The 12302-nt window shown below is 39.1% G+C and overlaps 2 protein-coding genes across 2 annotated transcripts in view; one reads left to right on the forward strand and one right to left on the reverse strand.

Moving 5' to 3' along the window:
• The window catches only part of LOC138964550 (cell death abnormality protein 1-like), a 176660-nt gene that overhangs the window by 48688 nt on the left and 115670 nt on the right, over positions 1-12302 (forward strand). The gene's annotated exons all lie outside the window — the stretch shown is intronic.
• Positions 1-12302, reverse strand: part of LOC138964547 (multiple epidermal growth factor-like domains protein 10) — a 33844-nt gene that overhangs the window by 11801 nt on the left and 9741 nt on the right. Inside the window, exons 4-7 of the mRNA XM_070336529.1 lie at positions 12206-12302; positions 10785-10943; positions 7700-7855; positions 5840-5983 (exon numbers count right to left, since the gene is read on the reverse strand). The exon at positions 12206-12302 is cut by the window's right edge and continues 38 nt beyond it. Of these exons, the coding sequence (XP_070192630.1) occupies positions 5840-5983; positions 7700-7855; positions 10785-10943; positions 12206-12302 (556 nt within the window). The remainder of the gene's footprint in view (positions 1-5839; positions 5984-7699; positions 7856-10784; positions 10944-12205) is intronic.

Raw genomic sequence — 12302 nt, forward strand, 5'->3', positions numbered from 1 at the left:
AGAGAGAGAGAGAGAGAGAGAGAGACAGAGAGAGAGACAGAGACAGAGACAGAGAATTGAATTGAATTCAGAATTGAATTCAGAATTGAATTCAGAATTGAATTGAATTGAATTGAATTGAATTGAATTGAATTGAATTGAATTGAATTGAATTGAATTGAATTGAATTCAATTCAATTCAATTCAATTCAATTCAATTCAATTCAATTCAATTCAATTCAATTCAATTCAATTCAATTCAATTCAACTTTATTTTTAAGGGGTATCAGAATATGCAATGTAAACATGCTTTTTTTTATCCCGCCCTCGCCCATTGAGGGTAACTCGATTAATAACCGTAAGATATAGAAGTTAAGTTAACTACAATACAATTTACATAATTAACATGTCCACCAACCAAAAAGACAGTTCAATATGCAGTATGAATATCAAGCAATGATGGGATATTATATTAAAGAATGATTTACTTGTTTAATAAATGTTCTCGTTGCATTTTGTATGATCATGTTTCAATACAATCATAGAGTATTGATATTTTATCAGCTGCACAATAGTAGTAGTGCTTACAAGTTTTGCAAGAGAAACAGCAGGTAGAGAGAGAAACAGCTGGTAGAGAGAGAAAGAGAGAGATAGACAGAGAGAGAGAGACAGAGAGAGAGACAGACAGACAGACAGACAGACAGACAGACAGACAGACAGACAGACAAACAAACAGACAGATGCAGGCAGATGGGATAAAGTACACGTACAACCCAAAAAGCCTTGAAAGTAATTTTAGTGTGTGGAAGCTTTCAAATAACCTAAAACTTTGGAAATGATTTCAAGTAAGCTTGGATGCAAAGAAACTGAGTTTTGTTTTAAAATCTAGTTTTGATATCAAGCATACTTATCATGCCTTACATTTGTCCAGCCCCGTGGTGGAGGGGGAGGGGGGTGGTGGTGGAACGATCGCACCCATCATTTAAAAAAAAAGATGGCTGACCGTAATACCTTGGATTCTAGCAATAGATGATAGTGGATCAATATTGCTAGGCAATTGTAAGGTTAGTACAGTATGTGCAACTAAAAAAACATTTTCACTCTTCTTTCTCCACCAGGAGTGACTTCGAAAAAGCCGTTGCATCATGTCGATCACCACTGATCCATTTTCGAATCGAGTTCTATCATTCACACACATTAGAAATCTTCAGCCTAGCTGGTTTACGTTGTTTTCTGTTGTTTGGTTGTTTTCTTGTTGCAGAGTTGAGCATTTTTGGTGCTTTATTATTTGAGGCCGGCCAGAGGTTGAACGGAATTTTGGTTCAAAAACGTCGTTTGGGATCTCAGCCTTTTGTTTTAGGTTCTTTGAACACCACACATTTATTGAGCGATCAAATGTTATCATACCATCCTCTTCCCCGAGATTTCCTCAAACATGACAACCTTCCTACCCAAAGTAAAAAATGTTAAGGTAAAAATATCTAAGGGTACTTAAATTAATTTGAAAAAACATCACTGACGTGACAAAAATGCTCACCTGCATTTGGCTCACTAAGCGACAATCAAACATTCTATGAGTTTAGCCAGCTAAATCCTGTGATTTTGTTAGATCATAGTCAAGACATATCGTACTTACAGTAATAATTATGAAATAAATTGCAAATATCAAATGTATCCTTCCCACAAGCGGTTAATATGTAGCGTTGCACTGACGTGACACTTGAGCGTCACTGACGTGGCACGTGTGAATTCAATGTTCAATAGTAATACTTTTTGGTGTTAAAACATAGGTAGTTTCACACGGACGATTGTTAACTGTTTATTGATCTTCTCAGCCATTGTTGAACCACTCTACGGCTCTTTGTCTCTCCGTCCGTCTGTCCGTTGGTCCACCCGTAATTTGTAAATCTGTACATAACTAAACTCCAACATTGTTGCATGAGAATTAGCACTACGAGGTAGAATCCAAACAAGATGATCAAATGTGATTTTCGCGGAGACTGGCGTATCTGGCTCAAATTACAGTAGCCATTAGAACTACTCTCCTCCTACATCGATGCAAAGTCACAAGTGCCTGAGCGAAATAGACGCCTTTATATGGCCTTATTTGGGGTTGGTTTAAAGCTCTGATTTGTCAGCTTTGTTGATGTCTTGGAAACAGTAAAACTTCTTGACACAAAGTCTTGTTTTCATAGAAAGAATAACCAGAAATCACAAAGAGTAAAATCAGTTCTAAAGAGTGTGTTAGGCAAATATGGGATTATTTAGACTTTAAGGAATGGAGTTACGGCCCTTGGTGTGTGGAGACTGGCATTGTCATTGAGGAGATGGGAGGTCTGGGTTTCGCAGTTTAGTCGTTGACTGCTGAACTCGTGAGTAAGTTTGGGTAATAAGATTTCTGCAAAGTATGTGACAGTGACAGTTCTGTTAGCAGACATAATATCGACAGCAACAGGACCTTGGTGATCGCATAATACAGCGAATAGCACTGTTTCTGCTTTGACAACCTTGCATACAAATTTGGTGCGTCTCGTCATTATGGTCCAATCGCGCTTTGTTTTGTGTTTTCTGGCAATAATAAAGAAGGAAACCAAAGTCTCATTATCAGTGACTATACATTCATCCCAAGTTTGGGTCTATTTGGTTCAAAACGGTTGAGCGGATCGCGTGCAACAGGAACCTGTTGCTTCTTCCGTTTCCCTCTCAGCTTATAAGGCATCCATTTTGCAGCCAACTTTTGAAACTGAAGGTCATTGTGAATTCTGCGGACTGTTCTATATGAAAGTTTAAGTCTTGCACTTTATACTCGTATGCACACGTTTAATCTTAGTTTTTAAGTTTTGATACAGCAGCTACATTCGTCTTGTTTGAAGAGCTCTCCGGAAGTCTTTTTGGCTATTCAGAGTTGTTCCCCTTTTCACCAGTTTTGATTTCCGTTTTGTTTTGTCAGATTGTAGAATATGAAGCAGCTTTGATTCATGTAAGTTTTTCACCTTTGTAGACATTTCCTTTGTGTCATTACCTAGCTACACTCTTGCACAGAAGTGGAGTTGTTCATGGTGCTTGACAAAAGACCACGTTTTGAAGCATAACCCAAAAGTGACCTAGTTTGATTCCTCGTCATTTATGACGTAGCAACATAATGACGTCATCTTGTAAAAGGTTAATCAGTTAAATGTTTGGCCTTTCCAATGATATATTACTTCAGATGATCAGTTACCTGAAACATTTATAAAAACGTTTTGATAATTTTTGTGGGATCATACCTCCTACAAATCACTCGGTTTAATCGCACTAAAAATTACAAAATAAAGGCCAGATGATCTCCTTTTTGTGCTCAGCTTTCTCCAGTAACAACTGTGTTTACCTGAGTTAGGAAATAAAAGAATCGCACAAAGAAATTGGTTAACATCTATAAGTAACATATACACATGGTACTAAAGTACCTCAGACGTTACTAAACAGTGCCACGTCACGTCAGTGACGCACTGTGTGCACAACAAAATGGGGACAAACAAACACAAATTACATGTTTGGACTCCTTCATTGAAAAGCCAAGAAAACTATAAAAAAAAATATATATATATAAAAAAAATCAACCAATCTGTTCATCGCCGAAAAAAATTGTTCTACCCAAAACGTCACTGACGTGGCACCATTTTGGGGTGGAAAATGTTTTGAATATATATCTTAACAAGTATTATCATCATTTGCAAATTTCAACACAAATGAATATTACAATTGGGGATGAATTTTGGTACAAAAACAACAACGCGCTTGGGTGGTAGGGAAATGTGAACGCGAAACAACAATTACGTAAAACAGGTCTTCCAACATCAAAACTCAGTCCAGCACAGCAGACTGAACTGGCACGCTTACTATCGCTGTGAGTGGCGTGCCAGTTTAGTCTGCTGCGCTGGACTGGGTTTTGATGTTGGAAGACCTGTTTTTTGTAATTGTTCTTTTGTTGCTAGTGTAAACTAACTGTTTAATCTTCTTACAACTATTTGTATTTTCGCCAGATATGATGTCTCTGTGCAAAGTATAAAAACTTGCTGATTTTCCGAATTGTTCTTTTCGTGTGTCTATGATAAATTATTTACCCACGGAACAAAATCTGTTAGAAAAGGCTCATTGTGTGTTTGGTTTTTTTAAAGGCCTTTGAAAACTTGAAAAAGTTTCCCAAAGAAACAAATCTGGATTTTCGTGCAATCTTTGCAAATGATTGAAAAAAAAAGAAAAGTGTAGTACGTATGTCACAGTCTATCATCTAAATTACTTTGAAAAATATTACAACTTGGCACAGGAAGAAACCAGAATCTTTTTTTTTAGTATGTGTCAACGTGCAAAGATGCTCTTGTCCTAGGTAACACAACAGTTGACAGACCCGTGGCAGTGTACATGATCGTTAACTCGTGAAAGACGGTACCTTTCATATTTCTCATGAGTAATTTAAGCAACAGACACTGCAGAGTTGAAGTCTGCGTTAGTTGTTAATTGATACATTTTTACATTTAGTCATTTTTTACGAAATGTTTTCAGATGGACTTCGAATCGAGACAAGGTGTGTGTGTGTGTGTGTGTGTGTGTGTGTGTGTGTGTGTGTGTGTGTGTGTGTGTGCGTGTGCGTGTGTGTGTTTGTGTGCGTGCGTGTGTGTGTGTGTGTGTGTGTATGTGTGTGTGTGTGTGTGTACTCGCAAAAACTAAAGATGTGTATGAAGCCCTAGCCTACATAACTGAATTCTTCAAGATAATATCTTCAGGGGTTTTTCTCCTCATTTTTGGGGGATAAAAGGCTTTGATAACGTCATTTTCTTTTTACATAAAAGTTGAGGCCGCACTCACTCTGGTGACCTTATTTTGCAATCAAATAGATGCAACATTTGGTCAAGCAACATTTGACTCCGTACCATGGGCTTGCGATTGAGCTCGGTAGCTTTAAAATCAATTACGCAGTTTGTTCATTTAAAAAAGCAAAAAACAAGTTGAAATGTCAAAACAGTTTCAAAACTGATTGCAATGTATTCTTTATTGTATCTTGAATCAAAAATCGGATGTTTACACGACAAATGTGTTCAAAATTAACGAAAATCGGTTTATGCAAATTAGGTCTAATAAGTTTGCATGTCATTTCGAGACCAGTGCGACCCCTCTCAGTGTTCGGCTAGCCAAGCCTGACGAGTCTCCATGATCACTTTACCCGTGGTTTCAGTGTTGATCTGTTAGTTGCAGGCTGACAGATTGGCTAAGTGTTTTCATAATACGGCCACTTTAAGCGTTTTGTTTGTTATTGGGTATCTTTTAAGACTTCGTTGACCTCAGACCAAATTACCATGGTGTAAGTAATGAGGTTGAGGAAGAGGGAGGAGGGAGGGAGACAGAGGAGGATGTGTTTACTGCTATTTTAGTTGTTGAGGATAGAGTGCGCATGGTTGTACGAGACTGTTTTCACCTCAACGCACTGCAGTTTGCGATGATTGCTACGCTTTATACAGACAATGATGGTCATACTGTTGAGGAGGAGGATGACGTCTGACGAGGCATGTTTGTATCACACACACCTGGCTCTACGCCGTGAAGCCACCTGCAATACGACTTGATGATTTCGGGTAAACCGCTAAAGAATGGTGGTTTGTGACTCAGGCGCAAGACCAAGTGCGCACGTAAAAGATCCTGTAATCCATGTCAGAGTTCGGTGGGTTATTGAAACAAGGAAATACCAAGCTTGCATCCCCCGAAATCAGCGTATGGCTGTCTAAATGGCGGGGGTAGAAACGGCCCAATAATGCAAAAATCACACGAATATACGTGAACATTTCAGCCCATTAACGAAAAAGAAGAAGACGAAGAAGAAACCTACCACAAGCGGTGCCAGCAGTGTCAACACTGTATCCAGTACTGCACACGCATTTCATCCCCGCCGTTGATCCCGTACACACAGTGTTGGCCACAGAGCAATCTGATGTAGCCGAACAGCCTCCGTTAAGTTGTCCTTTGGCCGGGTCTGAAAACATTAAACTGTCCCATCAGTCAAATGCTGGGCGAAATTTGTGTTCACCGTTTGGGTACCGATGCATTCTGAAAACGGAGGTAACCTCTAGAATACATTTAAATTGATAACATTGAAGTGTGGTGCAAATCACAGGGCCTGTTCACACGAATATTAAGCCTATCTGACACGCAGTTAGTTTTAATATGCACGGCTGGGTGCATGCATGCATTAAAGCCTCGTGACGACAGTTTTCTAAAAGGGCGAAACAGCTGGTTTAATATAGTAACCACCAACTTTATTTTTTTCATGTTGTCAGAAATCAGTTAATTGGGCAATGGGATAAACACTGGGAAGGTCGGCTGCAGCCCAAGGAGATCAGTGAAGCTGAATGTCGGAATACCCCAAAACGATCTTTAGAAAGTAGGAACGATCTTTAGAAACCAAACTCGACCAACAAATTATTACACACAGTTTCATACCTAAACTAAAACATTTATTCGCGTGTCAATTCATTTTAACTTTCTATGCCATTAAGGTCCCTCCGCTTTGCTATTTATCACACCTTTCTTATCAAACATTACTTTTACAGGGGTCATGTGACCGCCGCCCAAGTAAAGGTACCTCCAAAATCGACCTGACAAAAACGGAAGCTCGAAGGTACCAATTAAAGAATCGACAAATATTCAGAATAAGCTTATTAACTATTACATACGTGGAGAAAGCCGAATCAATTATATATCCATAAAAGGTTGTTTTGTTTTGATATCTTGCGTATTTCTTGTGTTATGTCATTCCTACTGATGCAGTTGTTGACCGCACGAGAGATCAAAATATGGAGGTCATTTCGTTAATTTTGAGGGGTTCCATGACAAAATGCGCTGTATTTCAGGCAGACCCAAAGGATTGCTTCAAAACTTTCAGAATCTCATGCCTCTATACAAGACGTACTTCGGGTACAATTTTAGATAATTACAGATATTTGTTGAGATGTAATGCAATCTTCCGGAACATGTTTTAAAACCTGTCACAGGTGTATGTGCTTTCATCTTTAAAAGAAAGTCCACGACTTCGCATGCATACAGACAAATGATTGTTGCAAGTGTTGCTAAAGTTGCACTTGAGTATGACCACTAGCGGAAATTTGCTAGTCATGTAAACACATAACAAAAACGCAATAACCTCCCCTTTTCGACCGCTCATGCGATCGACACCTGTATCAGTAGGAATGACATAACACAAGAAAGACGCAAGACAGCGAAATACAACAACCTGATCTGCATAGATAAATGATTCGGCTTTCGCCTCGTATGTCAAAGTTGCTAAGTTGGGCTTGTTCTGAATTTTCGTGGATTTTTTAATTGGTACCTTCCTTTTTTGTCAGGTCGATATAGGGGTACCCTTATGAAGGGGGCGATCACGTGACCCCTGTTCAATGAATTTTTGATGAGAAAGGTGTACCAAATAGCCAAGTGGAGGACCTTTAATGACATTGAAAATGTGAATAAATTGACACGGGAATGAAGGCTTTAATTTGGGTACGAAAATTAGTGGGTGCAATAATATTATAGTTTTATAATTTGTTTTTTATCGACATGGCCCGGTTATTTACAGTTTGACATACTTTCAGTAGTGAATAAATAGTAGCGTACACGACTTGTTTAAAACAAGCCTCTCTTGCCGTTTGCAGAATTATGTACAGCTAACTATGTCGTTAACTTCGCATCTTACCGCAGTCCCCACCAGTGACCCCATAGTAGCCATCTTTGCAGGCACACGCTAAGTTGCTGCACTCCAGATTCGTGGTTGCTGGCGGTCCACATGAAGTGGCGTCTGCTTCGTTGCTGGTGGTGCATACCCTGCCCACTTTCTGTTGTGCAATGGCAGCTGAAAGCGATCGCAACAACAAAAGTAACGAATATTTGTCAGATTGTATAAAACGTCGTCTCCGCTAATTTGCTTTCTTATATCTGTCTTTACGTTAATTAATTATCCTATTGGAACGTCGGATTCACCAAACAACACTACCACTAGTCAGCGTTACTGCAAAATAAGACGATGACAAAACTTTACAATTCCATGCCCGCGTCACATATGACATCACGAGTATATTTTGTCATTCTATTGAATGTTTTATTTTCTTGCTGGGGGCAGGGGGGAGTGCGGGGGGGGGGGGGGGTGTTGGGGCGCTGGCGTGGACAGGAATCAGAGAGCAGGGCAACGTTGGACACAGGAGTATGGATATCCATGATACTGAAAACAAAGCAAGGACAAGGTCCGTCGATTAAACGAATAAATCCTCTATTTTGTCCAGCTATCTTGCCTGGTAATGATACTTTGGTACGCTGAACAATGAATCCTTTTGGATGTAAAAAAAAAAAAAAGCGCGATTTGATACCTTTCTTATTTGGTAATGAGACCGAAACACCGCATTTAGTCAATTAACATTAACATTTAAAGGGAAGTCAGGTAACACATTTATCAACACAGGTATTCGTGTCATTTGATTTCTTTCTTAAACGCCTGTGCAACATTGCAGAAAGCATTCTTTAAAATGAAGATACGTCTTTGCATACATAGTCAAACAAACTGGAAAAAAACGGCAGCCAGAGAAAAAAATGCTGCAATTGCATTATCCTTTTCTGAAACAGATTGTACACAAATTTAGATGCGTGAGAAAGGTTTAACGTCTGATCTCTGCCAAGGCCGTTCTTAACTGTAAAAACTTTTGTACGAGGATGAAAGTCGCTTATTTATTTCAATGTTTGTAATCCTATCAGGCACCAGGACACTTGTTCTGCATAACTCTCACTTACTCTATTACACATGCCTTATGCATTTAGAGTACTTATTTCCCTTTGTTTACCAAATGTACGAGTCTTTGTTCCGCGAACCCAGTTCAGACTGACCCGCGATATCAAAAAAGTTCGGCGAACCTAAGTTTGTTCTTAATTGGACGAACTAGGTTCGGAGAGTTCGGCGAATGTCCCCGAACAAAGAATCGCTTAAGATATCTTGGAAACCTTCGCCGATCAGGGCGAACCTTTGGCTCTTCTGTCAGAGGAGGAAGAACAATGGAGACTAGTTACAACACCTCTTGATCTAAATGCAGAGGATGCGGAGTTAAGTTTGTCGAATAGATATTTTCCAAATCGTTTGTGTGTGTCTATGCCACTCATTGACAGGTCATGGTGACATTCACATTCTGATATGTTGAGTGCAAGTAGTAGATATCGATCACGAAAGTTTTCAACCAAAGCGCTATTATGACCTAATTGCCGAGTATGTTCTTAAAATGTCAACGCTGTTTGCAGTGCATAAGTGCCCCCCCCCCCCCCCCTACACACACACACAAACGCGCGCCTCGTTTGCACATCACTATTACAAATACCATAGATAAGAGTTGGGGAATCTTGAGTTCGGCGAAACATCCGAACCAGTTCGTCGAAATCAAGCTCAATTAAGCAAGAACCTAGTTCGCGGGTCAGTCGCCCAGTTAAGACCAGTTAAGACCAAAGAGCGGTCGAAAAAACTCATTTTGACATGGGTTATTCTCCAGAGCTGTGTACTAAAGGAAACCATGTTACGAAGTTGACATTCCTTTACTTATTTGAGATATTTTAACCATACACATTAATTTCAATACTAAATACTGTTTCCATATTTATCCTTGGCTTGCAGAGAAAGAATTGGAAATATTTGCACATTTTGTTTGTCTACGTTTAGTAAAATGTAATTACAAGGGTTTCAAAGTAGAACAACTTTGTAACATGGAAACCAAAATTTGTGACATGGATTTCAATACTTAAAATTGAAGAAAAAAAAAGAAAAAAAGATATACTTTGGTTTTGTTGCATGTCTGTATCATTATGCAACTGGACTATTAGTAAAACAAGTAAAGAGAATACATTCTAGTTGCCATTTAATATACGTTGTAATCATTTAAAGGACTGAAAATGCATGTCACAACATGATACACAACTCTGGAGAATAACCCACATGCATTTTTCAGTCCATTAAATGATTATAACGGTGTTTTTTTTAATGGCCACGAGAATGTATTCTTGTTATTTTTGTCAGTAATGCTCCAGTTCGATAATGATTCAGACATGCAACAAAAAACATGGTATATTTTTTGTCCTTTAAACAAAAACAATTGTTAGTGTTCAAATCCGTGTCACAAACCTTTAGTTTCCATGTTACGAAGTTGACGTGGAATTTAATGAACGTAGACGAACAAAATGTGCGGTTATTTCTAATTTGTTTATCTGCAGGCCAAGAGTATATATGGAACCACTATTCATCAATAACATTAATGTGTATGGTTCTTCTTCTTCTTCTTCTGCGTTCGATATTTATGGCCGTCATATGTTCAGGTCGGTGACTGCCATGAAGTGCGCAGTCTTCTGCAGTTCGGCGGCGGGTCTCCAGAGCTTTGTGCCCAATTTGTATGGTTAAAATGTCTCAGTTTAGTAAAGAAATGTCAACTTCGTAACATGGTTTCCAATGGCATATATAGCTCTTGAGAATAACCAACAAACGTGACTGAGCTTTACTTTTGACGGTGCAGCTATCAGACATTTTGTCTTCGCGTTTAAACTTTTGTATAATCTGTTCGGGTGGCTGATTTTACAAGAATATGTAGCCTTTAAAAAAAAAAAAAAGAAGATATTTCAGTAGCTATATCAAGACTTCGTTTTCTTTTTCAGAAATGAGCTTGAAGGAACTGTCCTGGCAGCTACTCATGAAGTTCTGGCGTTATTAGTGCACGACCAACTTAAAACGGGTTCGGAAAGTTTAAAATTAATGTTCTTACCACAAGTCCCTCCAACAGGCCCGGCGTAACCCGCATTACAGGTGCACGTCTTGATGCCTGAAGATGGACAGCTCAGGAAGGTTGAGGTAGGGTCCCCACACTCTCCGGAAGGGCGATCCGTTGTGCAGACTTGGCCAACCTTATGATCGGCATTAGCCTCTGTAATACGATGGTGTCAATATCAGCACTTTTTAATTGACGATTGCTTATAAGCTTGCAAGGCTGGTTTTCTTGACTGATCAGATGCATGGACTGATTGACTGTATGTATCACGATGGACGGATTGATTGATTGGCCGATTGACTTGCTGATACAAAACACAGGTATAGATGCGATGTGCTTGAAAGGGAAAATCAATCGTTTTCTGAAAGAAATGTTATGTTTGACATAACTATATGTGCAGTAGTGTGCAGAAAGAAAGCAGTTTTAAGACTAGAGTTTAGATAAACTGCAATTATTGGTTGATCTTGAATTAGTATTTGTATTGCGTCAGTACAAATCAAACATGATTATTTTTCATTCTGCTTGTGTGTGTGTGTGTGTGTGTGTGTGTGTGTGTGTGTGTGTGTGTGTGTGTGTGTGTGTGTGTGTGTGTGTAATTGTGTGTGTGCTTGTGCGTGCGTGCGCACGCCCGTGTGTGTGTGTGTGTGTGTGTGTGTGTGTGTGTGTGTGTGTGTGTGTGTGTGTGTGTTCATGTCACTCATGGTCGGGTCATGGTAACAGTTATACACAATACGAATAGGATAATACATAGCAGATATTGACCACGAAATGTTCAACGACTGTCGATCAGCACGGACACATTCCAGAGTTACGTTTTATACTTCATTTTCAATGTCATTTCTTTCGTCAGCAGCTTTAGTGGCGCAGTCAGTGGGATAATAGACAATGTTCGGAAAAAAAACACTTTTTTGCTACGGAATAAATTGTCTTTTGTTATTTGATCGTCTGACAAAAATGTAGACGGAGAAACGTGGTCAGACATCTCTCACGAATTAAAGTTCTAGAGGTCAACGTAAAGGTTGTTTGTGATTTTGTGTATTTGTCGGATGTTGTCGTGATGTTTCCTATGCACCCAAGCATAAAGAAATACACTTTAGTAAAGAACCTACAATAACCCAAAGTTCTGTAAGAGGCGAAACTTCAATATTAGCAATTTGCCAACACTTTATACATTGATTTTAGTAATGTGCTTGCTTGCTCGCATATACGCACGCACAGAGAAGGTTGGGAGGAAAAGTTAATACTTTAGAGAAAAAAACGGTAATACGCATTGACGTAGACAAATCTATGTAGTGGAAATAGCCGCATGCATCTAATAGTTATCTGAAACAATTATAATTATACTTCTTGTGGCTATGTAAATGAATGAAACACTGTTTAAGACAAGGAGCAAGAGAACCTGCAGAGACAATACTTACCACATGTACCGTCAGATAGTTTTGGTTTGTTTCCGGCAGTACAACCGCAGAAGGTGTTTGCACACATCAAGTTGGAAGCTGCTGTGCATGTATCCCC

Source organism: Littorina saxatilis, linkage group LG4 (genome assembly GCF_037325665.1).
Source record: "Littorina saxatilis isolate snail1 linkage group LG4, US_GU_Lsax_2.0, whole genome shotgun sequence".
NCBI lineage: Eukaryota > Metazoa > Mollusca > Gastropoda > Littorinimorpha > Littorinidae > Littorina > Littorina saxatilis.